At 40.5% G+C, this 22,193-nt stretch overlaps 1 protein-coding gene and 1 long non-coding RNA gene across 2 annotated transcripts in view; one reads left to right on the top strand and one right to left on the bottom strand.

The window, feature by feature from the left end:
* Positions 1–22,193, top strand: part of LOC123388688 — a 112,209-nt gene that overhangs the window by 36,829 nt on the left and 53,187 nt on the right. The window contains exon 2 of the long non-coding RNA XR_006603170.1: positions 10,306–10,861. This is a non-coding gene — a long non-coding RNA (uncharacterized LOC123388688). The remainder of the gene's footprint in view (positions 1–10,305; positions 10,862–22,193) is intronic.
* Positions 8,498–12,921, bottom strand: PPP1R3C (protein phosphatase 1 regulatory subunit 3C). Its single transcript, XM_004749667.3, has 2 exons — positions 12,816–12,921; positions 8,498–10,802 (listed from the first exon to the last, which is right to left on the bottom strand). Exons 1-2 carry the CDS (start codon positions 12,827–12,829, stop codon positions 9,866–9,868), a joined length of 951 nt encoding a protein of 316 aa, XP_004749724.1. The 5' UTR covers positions 12,830–12,921; the 3' UTR covers positions 8,498–9,865.

Genomic DNA, 22,193 nt, shown 5'->3' with positions numbered 1-22,193 from the left:
ACAATGGCATGGTCTTCTACTCTGCCCTCTTCACCTTCCCCAATACACAGTTTATCTCTGTCTGAGCTCCCTTAGCTAAAATTTAATGATATATATAATATTAAATTTAATATTAATATTAAATATGATTTTTATTTTTAGTATGCTATTAATTTTAAATAGATATTAAATATTAAATTTGATATTAAACATATTAACATATATTTAAGTAAATTTATATTACATTACATTACATTATATTATACAAAACCTATTTGTGATGAAAGACCAGATTTTGGAAATTAGAAAAACAAAAAGAACATTTCAAGGCAGTCTCCACCTTTGAGAAATAAGAGAATCTACCATGGGGCCACCTGGGTGACTCAGTCGGTTAAGCATCTGCCTTCAGCTGAAGTCATAGTCATGATGCGTGGGATCCAGCACCATATGAGGCTCCCTGCTGAGGGAGGAGCCTCCTTCTCCCTCTCTTCCCCGCTTGTGCTCACCCGTCTCACTCATGCTCTCTGTCATTATCTTTGTCTCTTTCTCAAATAAGTAAATAAAAATCTTAAAAAAGAGAGAGAGGGAGGGAGGGAGAGAATCTACCTTCTATCATATCTTAAGTCACAGGCATCCAGTGGTGCATCCACCTACAGCAGCCTTAAAAGCAAGACAGATCAAATGACATTTCAAGTAAATATTTCCAACATAAAGTTCTAAGATCCAAAACAACTTCATGACAATGACAGTTGTCATGAAAATAGTTTAAATGCACATATATATTATATGTTGCTTACTACCAGGGTGGCTGCTTTGTGGATTTGTCTCGATTTTTTTAAGTCTCCAACTAAGGACTTTGATAGCAATTAAATCAAGGTAACATAACATAATTTAAAAAAAAAAAAAAAAGGAAAAAAAGATTCTGGCTAGATGTTAGATTTGATTCCACATGACCTAAACAGACAGAGCTGGAGTGTCAGCTTCCACAAAGAAGGGAGTGTATCATTAATCCAGAAATGGATATATGAACAAGTAGTTTAAAGACTAGTAAGTAGGATATATCCACAGATTAATTTTAAAAGTTGCATCATCCAACAGTGTACATTACCAGATATTTGAATCTGTGTGTGTCTATGGTTTTAGTCATCTTTAGTTAGCTATGAATCTGGTCCCAGCATTATAAATGACTGAGATAAAATATTTGCTGGAGACTTGGGTATTAGCATGTGACTCACCATGTCCTCTGACTCAGTAGACCCATGCCTGTCGTGAACAGTTAATACCTAGATCCATTAACAGAACATGAGAGGGTAAGAAAGACTATGTGAACCTGTACCAGCAAATATCCAGGACCCTCCACTGGCTATCTTTATGATTGTATCCTTTTGTGATATGTGGCATCTATATCTTTTATTGCTCTATATGGCAAGTTTCGGGCACAAGCATGACCTGATTATTATTTCCAAGCACAGTGAAAGTAGATGATGATATAATGCAGTTGGAACTCACCCCAAGAAGGGAGGGACCTCTCTACCCAAATTTGACCCACCCTTAGTGTAGGTAAATAAGGGCTGAAAGACTTTGCTCAGATTCTGAATGACAGGTGGTGTATAGTTGTAGGTGTTAGGATGAGCAAGGGTCTTTTACTCCATTTAGAATGTTAAATTAGGAGGGTGGTTGCCATGTTAGATAGAACTGCCCTTTCCTGTCATCTAGAAACCAAGGTGTGAACACCAAGAAGTTAGAGAATAGCTGGTCCTGAATAGAAATACCTAAGGATATAGCTTCTGTTTGTGTGGTTTTTTTGTTTTTTTTTTTAAGGGGGGTAGGGGCAAAGGGAGAGAGAGGATCTGTAGTAGGCTCCATGCTCAATGCAGAGCCGGGACTCAGGGCTCAGGCCTGGAGATCATGACCTGAGCTGAATGAAATAAAGTCAGATGCCTAATCAACTGAGCCACCCAGGTGCCGCAGGATTTAGCTTCTGTTTTTATTTCTGCAGCAGCAATGAGAACACAAAGGACACTTCTACTCAACTTGATGCAATCTGGCACCTTGAAAGGTTAGGAAGAACATAAAAATGGTCCATTGTGATGAATTCAGACCACATCCTAAAGGCTGGCAGTACAATGGTTTCAAAACCCAGATGTTCCAAAACAATCTGTTATTCTTATGGGTTACATAGGGAAGAGATCATCCCAACCTCCCCTCCAAAAATATTGAAAAGAAAATAAAAGTTTTATATAGGATGTGAATGGAGAAGTTTCTACTGTGCTTATAGTTATCAATAAAACCTGTCTTAAATTTTTTTATTATAAAGTATCATTTACATGTGAGATATATATAAAATGTATATGTAAGAATTTTGCTTTAAGAAAGAAAATATTAATTTTTTTTAAGATTTTATTTAATTGTTTGACAGACAGAGATCACAAGCAGGGAGAGAGGTGCAGAGAGAGGAGGAAGCAGGCTCCCCGCTGAGCAGAGAGACCTGAGCTGAAGGCAAAGGCTTTAACCCACTGAGCCACTCAGCACCCCAGTATTTTCAAATATTCTTTGAACCCCTCCCCAATTCTTTCCATCTTCCTCTCCAGAAGTAACTTCAGTGCCACATGCTACTTATTATTCCTTTGTTTTCTCTTGTTATAATTATAGATCTAGAGAGATTTGTAAAACATCTATATATCCAGGAATGTGTGGGGTTTTGAATCTAATGTAAAATAATCATACTGGATGTATTTTCTGTAGCCTGCTTTTTGCTCAGCTTTATGTTTGTAAGATTCATTTGTGTTAGCAGGATTAGCTGCCATTCATTTTCACCTATGCTTGAAATAATAGGGTTTATCTATCCAGTCTACTGTCAGTGGACATTTGTGTTGTTTTCAGTTTTTGCTTTTACAAGTAACAGTGTTACAAACATATTTCTGTATCTCCTCATATACACCCTCTGGAGTCTTCTCTGTAGGATACACACATAGAAGTGAAATTGCTATGCATCTGCAACTTTGCATTGCTAAATTGTCTCCCAAGTGGTCAGACCAGTTTATACACTCACCAGCAGGGTATGAGACCCACTGTCTACAAGCTCACCAACACTTATTTCCAGATGTTTTAGCTTTTGCCATTCAGATGGATGTGAAATAGTATTTCATTGTAGTTTTAATTTGCATTTCCCTGTTTATTAATGAAGTGAAGAATCTTTTCATATGTTTGTTGCCATTCATGTTTCCTCTTACATGAAATATCTATTTGAGTCTTTTTGCCTGTTTTTCTATAGATTTTTTTTCTTATTATGTATCAAAGTTCTCTGCATATTTGGGTTACTAATCCTTTGTCAGTTATAACTTTTCCCAGTTTTAAACTAATCTTTTCACTTTATCTTTTGGTTTAAAAAAAAAATCTAAATTTTAATGCAGTTAAATTTATCAATGGTCTTCTGTTGGTTTGTGTTCCTTTATCTTAGAAATCCTTTCCAATTCCAAAATCTCAAAGCCTTCTATATTTTCTTCAAAAAAATTTCAAAGCTTTCCCTTTTTGCTTTTAATTATTATTTTAGAACAAAGCATATGGGAAGGTCCTGGTTTCATGCTTTTACATGTGGAAAACCATCTGTTCCTGGTCAGTTATTGTGAACTCCATTCTCTTCCAACTTAACTACCATTGCCAGCTCTGTCACAGCCAAGCCTTCACCTATATGTGAGCTGTTTTCTCGGCACTCTAGTTTGTTCCACTGGAAATTTATTTAACCCTGAATTCATACCCCATTGTAACAGTCTTTCTAATTTTATAAAACATCTTGGTATTTGCTACAGCAAGTCCCCCTCCCACCCACCATCTTCAGGAAATTCTTGACTCTTCTTGGGGCTCTTTCTACTTCCACACACACTTTAGAAGCAATTTGTCAATTTCTTAAAAAAAAAAAAAAAACTATTGATATCTTGGTTTTGATTGGCTTTCCCTAAAATAGTAAATGTCTTCATGATATTAAATGTTCTTAACCATAAATATTGGATAGCTTTTTATGTGTAAATTTTTATTGCCTTTCAATGTATACTTATAATTTTCTCCTTTTCTCCTTAAACATCTTATTAAACTTTTGTTATATTTATCCCAAAGACTTTTTGGGTAAGATTTTATTTATTTATTTATTTATTTATTTATTTATTTGTCAGAGAGAGCGAATGTGCGTGCGCAAGCAGGCGGAGGCAGAAAGAGCAGGGAGCCTGATGCAGACATGATACTAGGACCCTGGGATCATGACCTGAGCAGAAGGCAGTGGCTTAACCGACTGAGCCACCCAGGCATTCCTGTCCCAAAGACTTTTTATATCATTACTGTTATTGTCAAATATTCTCTTTTTTCAAAAATTACCTTTTCTGTTTACTGCATATATAGATTGATATTCAATTCATTTTTGGATATTGATCCTTATATTAGTCATCTATTTCTGAGTAACAAATTACCCCAAACTTAGTAGCTTAAACACAGACATTTAGGGGCACCTGGGTGGCTCAGTCAGTTAAGCATCTGCCTTTGGCTCAGGTCATGATCCCAGGGTCCTAGGATCAAGCCCTGTGTGGATCCCAACATCAAGCCCCACGGTGGGTTCCCTGCTCAGCAGGGAGTCTGCTTCTCCCTCTCCCCCTGCTTGTGCCTGCTCACTCTCTCTCTCAAATAAAATCGTAAAACACATACACAAACATTTATTATCTCATACTTTTTTTAAGTCAAAAATTTAGAAGCAGCTTAGCTGGGAGGTTTTGGCTCAAGGTTTCTCATTAGGTTGTAATCACGATGTCAGCCAAGAGTGCAATCATCTGAAAGCTTGACTGGGACTAAAGGATCCATTTCCAGGCTCTTAGGAGACCTCAGTTCCTTACCACATGGGCAACTCCAATAGTGCTGCTCACAGCAAGGTAACTGACTTCCCCTAATGCAAGCAAATCTGAGAGAGAGAGAGAGAGAAAGCAACTAAAATGAAAACCACAGTGTCTTTTATAGCCTAATCTTGGAGGTAGCATGACGTAATTTCTGCTGTATTTTATTGGTTACACAAAGCAACTCTGGCACAGCATGGGAGGAAACTACGCAAGCATATGAAGATCAGAAGGTCAGGACCATCGGGGCCATTTTGTAAATTAACTTAGAATTTATATCCCACAACCTTGCTAATTCTCATTTATTCTAATAATAGTAGTTGATTCTTTTGGATTTTCTGTGCAGGTAAACATATTACCTGTAAATGATGATAATTTTGTTTCCTAACAATCCTATACTTACTTCTTTCTTGCTTTACTTAACTGGCTCAGATTTCCAGCACAGTGTTTAGGACAGGTGATAATAGAGGAACTTATTTAAAAGGAGTTTCAACATTAACAATAATATGGTGTTTGTAGGTTGTGTTTTTATTTTTAATAAATACCCTTTTCCAAATTTCCCTTTTCTTAAAAAAAAAATTTTATTTATTTATTTGACAGAGATTGCAAGTAGGCCGAGAGGCAGGCAGAGAGAGAGAGGAGGGGAGGCAGGCTCTCCACAGAGCAGAGAACCCGATGTGGGACTCGATCCCAGGACCCTGAGATCATGGCCTGAGCCAAAGACAGAGGCTTAACCCACTGAACCACCCAGGCACTCCTCCAAATTTCCCTTTATTCTTAGTTTTAGGGGTTTTTTCCATTAAGGATGTAAAATTTTATAAACATTTTTTGACATCTATTGGGCTGACTGTATATTTTTATTTCCTGAATCTATTTATGTGTCAGGTTATGGTAATTGATGTTCTAATATTAAACCAATCTTTGATTCTTAGAATAAACCCAACTTGATCATAATACATTATTTTTTCTACATTTTAATAATTTGTCATTTGTAAATCTTTGTTATCTGTTAATAAGTGAGATTGGCTTACAACTGCCCTTCCCTATCCTGTCCCCAGTAGGTTTCAGTATCAAGGTCATGCTAACTCATTAATAAGTTGAGGAATGTTTCCTCTTTTTTATATATTCTGGAATAATATTAGAAATGTTTGATCATGGGGTACCTGGGTGGCTCAGTTAGGCATCTGACTTCAGCTCAGGTCATGAACTTGGGATCCTGGGACTGACCCCCAGGTTGGACTCCACATTCAACAGGGAGTCTGCTTGTCCCTCTTCCCCTTGTGTGCATGCTCTCTTTCAAATAATAAAATCTTCAAAGATACACACACACACACACGTGTACATTTATTTATTTGATCCTAGGGGTATCTGGGTTACTGTCAGTTGAGCATCTGACTCTTGATTTCTGCTCAGGTTATGATCTTGGTCAGGGTCATGAGATTGAGGTCCACCTGGGGCTCTGTGTTACCAGGGAATCTGCCTGAGGTTCTCTCTCCTTGCCCTCACCCTCTGCCTCTTCCCCACTCCCTCTCCCTAATAAAGAAATCTTTTGAAAAAAAAAAAATTTGATCCTGGGGTGCCTGGATGGCTCGGTGGGTTGATGCCTCTGCTTTCGGCTTGGGTCGTGGTCCCAGGGTCCTGGGATTGAGCCCCGCGTCGGGCTCTCTGTTCATCAGGGAGCCTGCTTCCCTTCCTCTCTCTGCCTGCCTCTGCCTGCTTGTGGTCTCTGTCTGTCAAATAAATAAATAAAATCTTTAAAAAAAAATTTGATCCTTAAATTTTTGATACTACACACCTGTAAAGATATCTGGACCAGGTATTTTGTTTGTGAGTAAATTTTAAGCCACCAGTTTTAAATTATTAATCTTAAATGTTTATAGGACTAGTCAGGTTCTCTGTTTCATCTTGAAACCATTTGATCCAACACATTTTAGAAATGCTCCACTTCATCTAAGTTTTGAGTTATTAACATGAAGTTGTCCATAATGCCCCAATATTTATTTATGCATTGCCTATGACATTTTGTTAGCTGCTTCTTCATGCATCTTGTCAAAGACTTATCTTTTTATTACTTTGTTAATGAATTCATGTTTGATGAAAATTCTTTGGGACTTAGGTTAAAGGCACACTTTTAGAGTGTACTTGTGTTTGCTTCTACTGATTGCCTGTGGGTACTGCAACCAGGGATCATTTTTTTTTTTTTTTAGATTTTATTTATTTATTTGATAGAAATCACAAGTAGATGGAGAGGCAGACAGAGAGAGAGAGGGGAAGCAGGCTCCCTGCTGAGCAGAGAGCCCGATGCGGGACTCGACCCCAGGACCCTGAGATCATGACCTGAGCCGAAGGCAGCGGCCCAACCCACTGAGCCACCCAGGTGCCCCCCAGGGATCATTTTTAATTAATTTTTGGTTTGACGTTTTTCAGAATACAAAGAATGTGAATTTGGATTGCAAATCCATATGAGGGCCAAATTGTGGTTATGAATTTTAAGAAGTTTGTTTTTTCCCTCTACCCAGAGGTACAAGCATCTTGTATAGTTGAATTTCTAGAAGGGTTATTTTAATGCAGTTGTATCCTTTCTTGGTCCTAGCTATGCTAGATACTCACAGTGACCACCTCCCAGCTTAATGGACACTAACCTTCATTTCTGACCCCTTAGCAACCATAGATGTTAAAAAAACTAGTATTGATCACCAGGGGATTAGCAAGTGACTTCAGGACAACTGTCAGCTTTAGTATACATTTACTCTCTGGGGTCCTGCTTTGCTTTTTATTTAGGGGGCAGAGGCAGCCTTTAAGGCCATCCTTCCTTTCTTTCCAGCTCAGCAATACTCTAAATGTATTAAAGTATAGTTCAAAATTATAGTTCAAAATTATCTAGCATTTTCAGGTGTTTTGTCCTGGAGGAATATGGCGGGGGTGGGGGGGATCTAGACTTTTTTGTATTTTCAAGGCCATATTCATCTTCATCAAGGTGTCATTTTGGGTGTGGTATCAACTACTTTAGGTACTAGAACCCTAAAATTCTTCCTATCCAGATTAAGATCCTGGTTGTAGACACCTCCTGACAAGCAAGATACACCTGTAGCCAGATACAGCCTGCAGGCCTGTAGTTTATAACTAACCCATACAGAAGCCCTTTCTGGAACTTTAAGAACTGAATTACAACTTAAGTTTCATTGATCTGCTGCCTCTTACTGCAGGGGCTGACCCTCTCTTCAGTCCGGGACTGGTGCCCATATGCCCCCTGTGCAGCTCCAACCTTTGCCCCTTCAGGAAGGTGCTAGAGCTTAAGAGGCAGGTGAAGTAGCCCACTCCAGCTCTTCCCACACCATCTCTTCCCATACCATCTCCTCCATTTTAAAGCTGGAGTGGCCCCCAACAGAACCCTGACACAGCAGACAATATGCATGAGCAGCAGTTAAGTACCAATGGGGATAATTGGAGAATAGTCACAGCAGCTGAAGTCACTGTTCCTGGACCCTAGCCCTAGTGCACTAATGAGACTGGAACCATCTGAATACCCTTAGGTGAATCCAATTCCTGGTCCAAACTATCTTTGCTCAGTTCTTAAAACAGGACAATCTCAGCTGATGGTTTATTTGACTTACGGCTTTTGAGAAAGAACACATACTCTGGTCTTGTATCAAACAGCTTTTATTTTTAAAGAAAAGTTCACAAAGGATAGCTATAGGACAGTGAAATACTTAGAAAAACTGTGGGTGTGCTAGCCCAACCACAAACACTGTCATAGCAGAATTATTCCAATATACTCTTCCAGCATAGCAGATCACACCTGTTAAAATTAACTGCATTCTCTGAATACCTCTCAATGGATGTGCACAATGACAGAAGCCAACATTTGAGGACAAAACAATTCTATTACAATCCAAACAATTCACATCTATTTAAAAAATATATTTGTCCTTCAAAGAAATTGGTAGAAAGACTTAAAACAAATAGGCACAATAGATTGCTGCTTCGATGTGCAAAGTACTGGATTCTTGAATTGAGAATCGGTTTCAGTCCTCACTTCCAATATCACATGGAAGAAGTGGCAGAAAAATGAGTCACCTTCAATATGAAGGATGCAAGTTGTATACACTGGCAACACTCTCAAAGATACAACAGTATTGCAAAAGGTATGCCAATATACAGAGTGGACCTTCTTGTGAAGTCAAACACTCGTGAGTTATCAGATGACCCTTCAGATATTTGGGATCAACACAGTATTCTGGCTCAATCAAGGCCCTTGCAAAGAGCCATCTTTTTACTGAGTCCCTGAGCATGACGCCTTGATCACAAACAAGATCACTCATAACCTGAGGACTGCAAAGCCAGATTTGCTTAAACTTTCCCCAAATCGTGTTTTTCATAGATCACATTTGAAAAGGCTCCATTTAAAATCTTGCTTCTCCAGAGTTTAATTCACCTTTCCCCAAAACCTCCCAACACCTCTGAAGTTTGGTTTTTCTCCACAAGAATATATAACATGGACTCTTCCCCCCCACACACAAATTATTTCCTTAGGAGAGAACTGTAAAACCAACTTAAAAACACAAAGTAACCTTACATTTTCTCACCAACAGTGAAGTATCAGACTGCTCCTACTCTGATGTGAGCTGCAGAGCCCTTTTGTGTGTACTTTTCAGACATTTCTCATACCATTAAAACAGCTTTCCATCACCATCAACGGTCCTTTCCAACCTTTCCTTGCCCAACGTGAAAGTTTGTGAATTGAGAGGGGAGGAAAAAGGGCATTGAACGTATTACTTTTTAGAACAGAAACAGGGTTCTAGGATGTTACCTGATCCTCCAAAGTGAAACAGTATCATCGTACGGACTGCAACAGTAAATTCTCAAGAAGCTGGTCTTTTTGTAGCCAGGTCTCAAAAGCTCAAAACTAAACCCAGTAAGGCAAGTAGCACAGACTTCCTAATATTGAGCAATACAGACCTAGAATTACATGGGAAATGCACCAGGTCAAAACCAGTCACTAAGTTACTTAATCATCGGTAAGAGGCCAAGTTTTCCATTCTCCCCCAGCTCTGCCATTCTGGGAAAAGCCCACTAGCCAGCCTTGGACTGCCAAAAATGGGGGACTCTGACTCAGTCTTGGGGGGGACCTGGTGGAATGCACCGTCCTGAGATGCCATTTGTGTCTGCACTCCATCAGGTTTCCATTGCACATGGACAATTCTGTAATTCTGACCCTCGTTGTTGTCCCAGAAGACCTGCCCATTAGTATGGTAAGAAATGCAGAACTCAATTTTCTCCTCTGTTGGAATGACAGAGGGTAAGTCAATGGCAAATGAGAAGGTGTCACTATCTGAGCCACCATACACATTTTTCATGTAGACACAGTCCACATCAGTGTAGCTTTTCCAGGTATCAAAAGTGATACGAATCTGAACCTTCTTCTCAAAGCTCATGTTTTTCACTTTCACAGTTCCAGTCACCGTTCGCTCCTGCAAAGAGCAGTTCTCCAGACAGACAAAATTCTTCTGAAAATGGTTCCGAAAACTTAAGTAATCAGTTGAAGGCTGTGGGAAATCTAAAATCAAGTTTTTCTCCTCATGGAGTTTTAAGCCAGAGGAGATATCATTAAGGTCCAAGAGATCAAACTGGAGATCCCACGTGGGTTCTTCTGGGAGGTCTGAGAAGACATGGATGGCAGTGAGAGCGAGCCCCTTGGAGTCAGCAAACACAACCCGCTTCTTGGCCTGGTCATGTGAATGCTTCCACTCATTCTGTGATTTGGATTCCTGTTTTATATTGAGACACGATTTCAGAGGCTTTAACTTGTTCACAAAATGTCTTCGTTGGAGGTCATACGGGCCCAGGAAACTCTTCAGAGGTGGTGAATGAGCCAAGCAGAGCCTCATGGCAACATCCACTGGCATGACTGAACTTGTCAAAGGCCTCGGATCTAAAACCTGGATCATTCTGAAATATAAAAGAGCAGCGGTTATCACCTGATCTGGAATCTCCTCCCCAAGTTCCAAGTATGTATGTACTACTTTGTACTATATATGTGTTATGTATGTATGTACTTTGTATGTATGTACTATTTACATGTACTAGTATTGTACTGATGTAACTATAACCAGCACAGTAAGCATCAGGGATGTGCTATCATATATAGTAAAAGAAAACAGTTTTAGACTATCAGATTCGCATCCTTTGTTTGGCTATGTCCTTGACAGACTGCAAGGCCATGTATGAACTGCTTAAAATACCTGGAAGGGGCTGTTTGTGATCATCTCTAATACACCTCTAAGAACCAATTTGCTCTATTCTGAACCTGTCTAGTCACATGGCCTAGAGAGTTGCGTGTCTTTTTTTCTTTAATGACAATTCCTGGAACTCAGAACCACTGAGGCAGAACCTCTTGGGGGACCAGGGCTTTCCAGGTGATTCTCATGAGCAGAGAGGTTCCAGACCATGGGTCCAGACTCTGTGTTCCCTCTGGCAGCTCTGCTGATTTTGCTATTAAATTGATTATACTTCCCTGGAAAGGTAATCCACTTCAAAAGAAAAAATGTAACAATAATATTCTCAGGGAGCAGTTTTGAGAGTGAGAAGGCTGGAAAAATGAAGTCAGAGGATTAGCTTTGCACTTCATCGTGTTCATCCTCGTTTTTCAGTAACCAACTGAAATGCCTGTCAGCAGTTCACGCACTTACAGAAAAAATTCACATAATCTATATTTCATGGAAGATATTCATGACAAATACACATAGATGGAAAAAGCTAATTACCTGAAAATTGGACTTTTTATTATATATCGTCTATATGAATTTATAAATACTTAACGGGAAATACACCAAAAAGTTACATCTCTCCAGGCAGTAGGATTACTGATCATCTATTTTTGTCTTTGTACTTTTTTGGCATTTTCTAATGTTCGGCTATGGGTATTTATAAATAGCAAGATAATAAAGCTATTTTAAAATTTAAACATAACTATGCTCAGCAGTAATAAATTCAGAAGTGTCCATCAGGCTTTTTTTTTTCCTGGCCTAATTTAGCCCTCCATACACATTGCCAAGCTCATGATTTTTCCCCCATCCTATCTGTACAGATAGGAGTTGTGTGTGTGCACTGTACATGACGTTTCTCAATCTGTCTTCAGTAACTTCACAGCAGCTCTAACTACATAGGCAAATAATAAATGGTCATCAACACACAGATAATGTTAAGAACATGCACAGAATGTATTTTTATGGAGGCCTACAAACTTAGAACAAATGAAAGCTAAAGCTGTATTTGTGCATCTAATAATAGTTAACAGGGTTTTTTAAAGTCTTCTGTTAAGTATGCCACGTCTGGAGAAGCTATTTCAAGTAGTGTTATGGAAGGCTTTTGGTTTTGAGTTTTGTTTTTTTACATTTTTACTTTTTTGCGCTTACAGTTTTAGGGTCCGGCATTTTCATGGAATTTCAAATCCTGGTTCTAGAGTTTATAAAAATCGTCATTTGCTCACACTCCGCGGTTCCCCATTGTTTACTACAGCAAACCATGACCCAAAAGGTGCAGAAGGGCGAAAAAATGCCAAGAACACCGTACTGCAGTCCCCCACCCCCACCCCCCCACACAATCCAAACTCCCCAACCAGGAAGATCAAGATGCGATTCCCAAAGCTGCCCCAGTTCTTAGGACATTTGTGCTGGATCGAGAGAGAACAGTCGGAATCCAAGAGGCAGTTAGAACTAAAGCTGACTCCCGTTAAAAAGTTGCTGGTTTGGGATGCTAATCACCAAAATAAGCTTTGGCTAAGAACTTCTGAGCAATCTCCACAATCCGAGTCTTCCCTAGGGCCAGATTCAACTCTGCAGTCAGCCAGCTAGCAGTCCGGCGTCTCCATCTGTGGTGATGCCCTAAGGACCACGCCGCCCAAACTCCCTATAGCTGTGCGCTCCCCTCTATTCTGAGCCTGGGAGTCTGCGGTGAACCTACCTGGTGCAGCTCATTAGGCAGAGAGGCGGCGGCGGACCGCGAGTGCCGGCTCTCGATGGTCTGCGTGAGTTCGCACCCAGCTCCCCTCCGTCAGGGTTCGTCTGAAGCTCTGGCGGATTGCGGGTGCGGCGCGGGAGAGGCCGCTTATGGGCTCCGGAACACGTGAACCAGTCCCTCGGACCAATCACCGGGCGGCTGGCCCCGCGGCACGACCAACCAGCGCCCGACTAGGGCGCGAGCCCTCGCCCAGGGAACGTGACAGCCGTGGCGCTCCGGGGATTGCTGGGGACTCGGCCAGCAGCTGGACCGAGCTCCGTAACGCGAACCCTGGGCGAGGGGGCGTGGAGGGCGCATCGCGAAGCACAGAGCGGGTGCAGGCCAGGAGAGAGCCGCAAATCTCGTCCGGGCTGCGCGCCAGCTCAGTGAGGCTGCAGGGAAGGAAATGCCTTTTGCGTCGTGAGGCGTCGGTAAACAGTTAAACCTAAGCGCAGAAGAGTTGTGGGTCCTTTCAAAGCTTTATTCAAAATGTTTATATTGTTCACTGTTTGGTGCATTTGCTTATCTTTTAAACCTCGCCTTAACCTGGAGCAATCAGAGGTTGGCTGCGTGTTTTTTAATTAGGGTGAATCAAAATTCATCACAGTGGATGAAAACTGCTAAGAATTACCAAGTTCTCTAACAAATGTTAATAAATTTCTTTATTTCCCCTTCAAACAGGACGTCGCATTTAATTACAAGGCACTATGTGTTTCGGTCTATTCTTCAGTTTCTCTCTTTGGAAGAGAAAAGTAAAGCCAGAAACCAAATGGCCTTTTTTGCTCACGTGGATGGTCAGCCACAGAGCCAGTGGTCAGTCCAAATCCCTCAACTCAGTTCTGACGTCCTTTGGCAGTGCGGTGGAAACCAAAATGTTAAAATATCTCCCTGTAAATTTCATGACTCTCTCCCAAGCCAGTTACTTTTGCTGAGGTTCCATTACTTTGTTTAGTTTGGGGAGTTTTTAGACCATCAGTTACAACCATAAAATTAAATTCCTAAGTTGAGTATAAATTATTTTTCTAAAACCCACATCCTAGCTGTCCTCTATTAACTTCGAGATCTACTAGTCAATTAAAATGTACTAAAGGGGGGCGCCTGGGTGGTTCAGTGGGTTAAAGCCTCTGCCTTCGGCCCAGGTCATGATCTCAGGGTCCTGGGATCGAGCCCCACATCTGTCTCTCTGCTCGGCAGGGGGCCTGTTTTCCTTCCTCTTCTGCCTGCCTCTGCCCACTTGTGATCTCTGTCTCTGTCAAATAAATAAATAAAATCTTAAAAAAAAATAAAAGTAAAAAATAAAATGTACAAAAGGTACAATGTAAAACATGAAAAAAAAATCCGTGTTTTTTTAAATTCTGTCAAACGCTGGAATTTTTGGGGTTACTAAAGAGAAAGACCCATGCCGAGTATCACCAGGGAAGGTACTCAGTGCTTGGGTTTGATTTTTGGAGAACACCTCCAACTAGTAGTAGACCTTCTAGCCCCTCAGCACAGTCAAAGCTAACAAAGTGACATAGTGTCTGGGTTTAACACAAAGATGCATGAATCTAGCCAAGTTCTAGCCTTGACTTGCTCACAAAGTGGAGAAAGTAGAATTGTTCTGAGGATTACATAAAAACTGCTGAGGTGAAAACAGCACAGTGTCCAGTGCATGTATTCAATCCCTGATAGTTCTCAAATCAGTAGCCTATCCCTCAGTTTTAGTTACTGTTCCATTGCCACAGGTGGCCAGTGCCTGAGCTAGTTTACTGATAAATAGCTACTGCTTATTGGGCCTTTCCTATGAGCCAAAAACTGTTCTAAGTGTTGTATGTGTCTTACCTATTTGTTTTTCAAACTACCCTAGGTGGTGCTTACTATTATTAATCCCATTTTAGAGATAAGGAAACTGAGGCACTGAGAGGTCAAGAAATCTGCTCAGGATCTCATTATTAGAGCTGGGATTAAAACCTGGCTAATGCCAGAGCAATAGCCATTGTACCATACTGTCTTCCTTTAATTACCCATCATCAATTGGAATGATAGGGGTGAAGGGTGCCTTAGGTATCACTGGTTTCAAAGTCTTTTTTTCACAGATTAAGAACTAAAACTCAGAGAAGCTAACCTCTTGCCCGGGACTGGTTAGATCAGAGCCAAAACTAGAACACTGGGTGGAGTTTTTGACTCTACTACTCATGATCACATGTTGAACTAAAAAAGTGGGTATTACCAGTTATGTTCTGGAGAAACATAAAATAGACTATACTGTCATCCCTTTTTAGAGGAAAAACGTGCCTGCATGGAAAATAAAATATATTCTCCAAAAATGTTAATAGTGCCTATTTTTAGATGGTAAGATTAAGAGTAACTGAGAATTTCTTGGCCATTTTACTTCTTTGTATTTTTTAAATTTTTCTATGAATAACAGGGACGCCTTCTGTAACTAAGAAATCTCCTCCCACCCCGTTTTTGTTTTTTCTTTTGGTGGGCAGCAAAGCAAGTTTCACTGTGCAATTGCAAAGTGATGGTACAAAGCTCCTCAAAAGGAAGCAGACCCGAAGGGTCTGTGATTGTGTCCAATCACATTTTTGTCACCTGTAGATCGTAAGGGAAAGGGTGGTGGGCTCCTTCCCGGGTGGTTTCCTTTACCACCCGCTACCAGGGGCAGGTCCTGTCCCTCCCTTCTTGCCTTCCAGCTAACCTCCATCACTCCCACCCACCCCCCAAGAAGTCACCATAGCTGCTCTTAGGGGAAAGGGGGCGACTACCGATCATAGCTACTTCCTTCTGGTCAAGGGTGTTGAATGGGGCAGTGGTCAGGGTTCCTCTCATGCTGATCTATCAAGGAGTCCCCTGTGGATGTCTGGTTTGACTTTCATGTGAGGCGCCATTGGAACCACCACGATTTGGAGTTTGATGACCTTTATTCTGGAAGGTATCAAGTAGGTTAGGTTATTTAGGAGGCAAGACCCAAAGCACAGTGCAAGACCGAGTGCAGCCAGGAATTCAGCGAGAGACAGAGGATGTTTTAGTGAACTCTCCACATACTGTGAGGAGAGGGCAGGCAAAAGGCCCTTCAAGACTAGTATATCCCTCATCTCTTGTGCATTGTCTTTCCTCAACTGAATAGCAGGGTCTTTCCTGGGTTATGGAGCCATCCCAGACTAGGGGGACAACCATAAGGGTAGTTGACCTGGCAGCTGATTTTGCTGCAGAATCGGCGAGTCTGTTCCCTTTGGATACTTCATCGTTCCTTTTTGGTGCCCCTTGCAAGGTATAACTGCTACTTCTGAGGGTTGATATGGCATGTAGATGCCGCGTGATTTATACTTGATTGGAGAACCTGAAGCAGTTAGAAAATGTCGCTTTGTATATTGTACCATGGGCACTTAAAACCAGGAAGGCATATTTGGAGTCAGTATGTATTTTGACTCGTGCCCTTATAATGAGCTCTAAAGCTCGGGTGAAGGCCCTCAGCTCGGCCAGCTGGGCACTTAGCCCAAGTGGGTAAGGGTTACTCTCTGTTGTTTCAATATAAAGAGACCATGGCATATCCAGCCTTTCCAGTGCCCTGTTCAACAAACGAGCTCCCATCAGAAAATAAAGTCTGATCTGGATCCCCCCGGGCAGCGTAGGTTTGGGTTGTGATTTGCTGACAGTCATGCTCTGGCCCTGTGCCTTCTTCAGAAGGAAGGTGGCGGGATTTAAAGTAGAGCAGGTTTTTTTATTTGCATGACTGGGCCTTCCAGGAAAAGTGCCTGGTACTGCCAGGTGGTGGCCCGTGAGTCGCTGACTGCTATCAGGTGATGGGGGCCTTGGATATTATGAGGGGAATAGACAGTAAGATCCTGTCCCAGAGTTAGTTTTACAGCTTCCTACTGTCTGTTGAGCTGTCCCCCTGGGGCCTGGGTTAGGACACCCAAGACCATTCCTTTTCTTTACAGAGAAATCATTTTAAAGGATTTTAAAACTTTCAGATTCAGGACACCTGGGTGACTCAGTCAGTTAAGCGTCTGTGTCCAGCCCAGGTCAGGATCCCAGGATCCTGGGATCAAGCCCCATATCAGACTCCTTGCTCGGTGGGGAGACTGCTACTCCCTCTGCCTGCTGCTCCCCTGCTTGTGTGCACTCTCTCTCTCTCTCTCTCTGACAAATAAATAAAATCTTTAAAAGGAAAAAAAAAAAGAAACTTTAAGATTCAACTAACATATATTGCCTGCCTACTAGGTACCAAGAGTTGTGTTGGAGGGTTTCGTATACTTAAGCCACTTACTCACACCATCTGTTTGAGTTTGTGCTTGTTTCCATGCATGCTGCTTTCTCTCCTGCCCCCTGGTGCTGACTGATGCCATGAAAGCTATCTCTCTGAAGTCTCTACAATAGAAATCAGGAAAACAGGCTCTCTCCAAAGAGGAGTCAACACTCAATAAACCTTTAAACTAAGTTCACCTCATACCCCACCCTTAAAACATTCTTCTGATAGAACAATCTGGGCGCAGGTGTGAAGGTGTAATGGCTGGTGCCAAAAGTAATGGTGATTAAAGAAACAGTGGTTAAAATGGCTAAATTGAAGAGCACCACTTCAGACTTGTATGGTATCTCAGGTGGGGTGAAGAAGAAGAGGGGAACAATTAAAAGATAAAATGGAGCACCTGGGTGGCTCAGTCAGTTAAGCGTCCGCCTTCTCTCAGGTTATGATCTCAGGGCTCCTTGCTCAGCAGGGAGCTTGCTTCTCCCTCTGCTCCCCCTGCTTGTACTTGCTATCAAATAAATAAGTAAAATCTTTTAAAAAAAGATTATATACTTGGCCTCTTTAATAACCTATTGGAAAGAAGGACATAAAGGTAAAAAGACCAGTAACTGAAAGACCCTCGATCCGCACCCAAGAAGCAGACACCAAGCCTCCACTGGATGCAAGTTGCAAGAGGTTTATTGGTTACACAGGCGCCTGCGAACGCATCAGCCTTTGTGGACTGAGCGCGCCGGGCTAGGTTGGGGAACAGATTATATAGGGCAAGGGTTGGGGTGGCGGGAAGCAGTCTTACAGAAGCAGGTATGCATGGTTACAGGAGTCTGATTGATTAATTAGAATCAAGCATGATTGGGCGTTGGGGTCAGGGCGTTCTGGTGATTCCTTGGGTCAGCACTCTGGAAAGTCCCAGTTACACTCTACTTCTCATTTGTCTTTTCTTTTGACAGACCCGGTGATCACAGACATCCTGTTTGTGCAGGATATGTGTTGCCATCCGGCTATGGGAATAATAGGTTACTTAAGCCTTTAGCAAGGGGAGAGGGGTCTTTCATAACCATACCACGTTGGCTAAGTAGAAGAGGGGTCGTATGAACATTTTACGCTTTTGCTATGTGTCCATCAGAACTTGAGAGAAAGGAGAGCCCTCTGGGGGCCAGGATGGCCAAAGAGGACCAGGACATGTAGGGTGACTGCAGGGAGAACAATCTGGCTAGAAGTGAGGATTCTAGCTGGGGGGAGGGGGGTGGTGAGGGAGGGTATTGTGGAAGGGCCAAAAGGAAAGAGAACCTTAACTGAAAAAGAAAAAGAAAATCCCCTGAACTGACTTGAAAAAAAAAAAAAAATGAGAGCTCTGAGTACAAAACGGAAATGAGCAAAGAGTGAAATCTGACTGTAAAGAAGAAATCATACTCTTGTGTGGTTAGTTACATCTCCAGGTTGCTTCAATTTCTCCATATTCATTGAAAGAGTATGGTGAAGGAGAATATGTTAGAAAGGGAAAAAAGAACTTTAAGCCACCACTGAAGGGCATTTTAAAAGGCTTGAATATGAATATTAAGGAAGATGGGAGAGGGGTTGAATTGTACAGGGAATTGATAGGAACTAACCAAATGTACTAAGTAGGAAGTATCAACATAAGAAACATCAAAATGAAAAGAAGGAATTTTCTGAAAAAAAAAATGAGGACATACTAGCTCTATCAGTGAAAAATTTATTATAAATTTATGGTGTTTTTAAAATTTGTTGTCAGTGCCTAAAGAATCAGATCAAAATAAAGGGTACCTGAATCAAAAAGGAAGAAATAAAACCGCCCCTATTTTCAGATGACATGATATTATATGTAGAAAGCCCTAAAGATCAAAAAACAATTAGAACTAATAAATGAATTCAGTAAAGTTTCTGGGCACAAAAATCAATATCCAAAAATCCATTGTATTTCTATATACTAATAACGCTATCAGAAGGAGAAATTGAGAAAGCAATCCTATTTATAATTACATCAAAAGGAATTAAATACCTGAGAAAAACTTGAACGAATGTTAACAAATGTTTAACGAATGAAAGACCTGTTCAGTGAAACACTGATGAAAGAAATTGAAGACGACACCAAAAAATGGAAAGATATTCTGTGCTTGTGGATTGGAAGAATTAGTTTTGTTAAAATGTTCATACTATCCAAAGCAACCTACAGGTTCAGTACAACCCCTATCAAAATTCCAATGGCATTTTTCACAGAAATAGGATAATCCTAAAATTAGTGTTGAAACACACACACACACAAGCAAATAACCAAAGTAATCTTGAGAAAGAAGAACAGGACTCCTGGGTGGTTCAGTGAGTTCAGTGTCTGACTTTGGTTCAGGTTATGATTCCTGACTCCTGGGATGGAGTCCTGCATCGGGCTCCTTCCTCAGCAGGGAGCCTGTTTCACCTTCTACCTCCCACTCCCCCTGCTTGTGCGCTCTCCCTCTCTCTTACTCTCTCTGACAAATAAAATATTTTAAAAAAGAGGAAGAAGAACAAAGCTGGATGTGTCACACTTGCTGATTTCAAACTACAATATAGTAATCAAAACAGTATGGCAGTATGGTATTAGCATAAAAACAGACACATAGATCAACAGAACAGAATAGAGAGACAAGAAATAAATGCATATATATTTTTTTCAATTAATTTATGACAAAGAAGCCAGAATACATAATGAGGAAAGCTCAATATCTGCAGTAAATGGTTTTGGGAAAACTGGACAGGCACATGTAAAAGAAGGAACTGGACCACTACCTAACACCACATACAGAAGTTAACTCGAAATTGATTAAAGCTGTGAATGTAAGACCTGAAACCATAAAACTAAAGGAAACATAGCAAACGTACTGACATCAGTATTGGAAATGATTTTTGGTTTTGGATCTGATACTAAAAGCAAAAGTAACAAAAGCAAAAGCAAACAAGTGAGATTACACCAAACTAAAAAGCTTCTGCACAGCAAAGGAAATCAACTCAATGAAAAGGCAGCCTACCAAATGAGAAAATATTTACAAATATGATCTATATAAGGAGTTAATATCCAAAACACATATAAAATTTATACAACTCAATTGTGAAAAATTAAAAAAAATAACTGAAACAACAAAAACACTCAAAAATGGGCTGAGGATTTGAATAGACATTTTTGCAAAGAGGACATACAAATGTCCAAAAGGTACATGAAAATGTGCTCACTGTCACTAATTATCCTGGAAATGTAAACCAAACCCACAATGAGATAGCGGCTCACACCTGCTGGCAAGGATGGGAAGAAAAGGGAACTCCTGTGCACTGCTGATGGGAATGTAAATTGGTGCGGCCACTATGGAAAACCGCGTGAAAGTTCCTCAAAAAATTAAAAGTAGAACTGCCATATAATCTGGCAATTCTGTTTCTGAGTATTTATATGAAGAACATGAAAACACTAACTCAAAAATATATCTGTACTCCCATGTTCATTGCAGCAGTATTTATAATAACCAAGGGACCAACCAAAGTGCAGATGGATAAAATGGAGATGAATAAAGGTGAACAGATTGTTGTATACATGCGCACACACACACACACAGCAATATTATTTCGCCATAAAAAAAAGAATGAAATCCTGTCATTTGTGATAACATGAATGGACCTTGAGGGTGTTATTTAAGTGAAATAAGTCAATAAGTCAGATGAAGAAAGACAAATACTGGATGATCTTGCTTATCTATTGAATCCAAAAAAAAGAAAAAAGGGGGGGAAATGAAGCTCATAGACACAAAGAACAAATTGGTGGTTACCCAAGTGTGGAGTGGGGGATGGGAAAAATAGGTGAAGATGGTCAAAAGGTACAAGCTTCCAGCTAGAAAAATAAGTCATGGGGAATGTAATGTACATATGGTAACTACAGTTAATAATACTTTATTATGTATTTGAAAATTTGTGAGAGTAAACCTTTAAAGTTCTCATCAGAAGAAAAAAATATCTGTAACTTTGCATGGTGATGGTTGTTAACTGGACACACTTGATCATTTTATAATATATACAAATATCAAATCATTATGTTGTATGCCTGAAACTAATATAATGTTATATGTTACTTATACTTCAATAAGAAAATAAAAAGTAAATAATCATTTGTCCCATGGGGGAAAAGTTTCAGATTAGTGAGATTAAAGAGTCCATAAATAGACCTACTTACATATGAGATTTTTTTTTAATTAAAGATTTTATTTATTTATTTGACAGAGATGACAAGTAGGCAGAGAGGCAGGCAGAGAGACAGGAGGAAGCAGGCTCTCCACAGAGCAGAGAGCCTGATGCGGGGCTCGATCCCAGGACCCTGGGATCATGACCTGAGCCGAAGGCAGAGGCTTTAACCCACTGAGCCACCCAGGCACCCCTACATATGAGAATTTAATATGATACAGGTGTGCATATCTAATAATAGGAAAGGAAGAACTGATTATTCAATACATGGGCAGCTGGATTTGGGGGGCAAAATGGAAGGATGTATACTAGAAATTGTTTTTAGTTCATGCCTCTATGGAGGGGGACTGAGTGCTTTGAAAACACAGCAACATGCACAAATAAGGCAGCGACAAAGGGAATTTTGCAAGGGGACTACCGGCCTGGTTCAACTTGCTCTAGGCACTGTCATTTTTGTGACTTGGAGAATTTTCTTTTTAACTCTGGGCTTATAGGAAAGCACTGGGGCAAGGAATCCCTTGAATTAACAGGGAACTGATATATGTATGACAATATATGTATACAATATATTATATATATATGACAATGTATGCTCCTAAGTTCTATTCTTCCCTATCTTTAGTTCCTCCTTTCTAAAAAGCTAAAGAATTCCCTTCATGGTCATGGCTAACTGGGTTCATCTGTGTTGTTTGGGTAGGATGCTCTGTATATGCTTTCATTGCTCTGTCTGGGGTGGGGTGTACAACCTCCAGTTTCAGTCCCATATTTTGCAAAATCTTAGCATACTGAATCATTGTGACATTGCATTCTAATTCTTTGCTTGCAAATTCAAAAAGCCTATGAGATGCAGCAGCACTCTGTCTAACCACACTTTACTTACCAGGCTCCTTTTGTCT

The sequence above is a fragment of the Mustela putorius genome, unplaced genomic scaffold (assembly GCF_011764305.1).
Source record: "Mustela putorius furo isolate JIRA1106 unplaced genomic scaffold, ASM1176430v1.1 tig00003909_pilon_pilon_pilon, whole genome shotgun sequence".
In the NCBI taxonomy this organism is placed as follows: Eukaryota; Metazoa; Chordata; class Mammalia; order Carnivora; family Mustelidae; genus Mustela; species Mustela putorius.
Note: the sequence above shows the minus strand (reverse complement) of the source record. Positions and strands in the feature narration are given on the sequence as shown.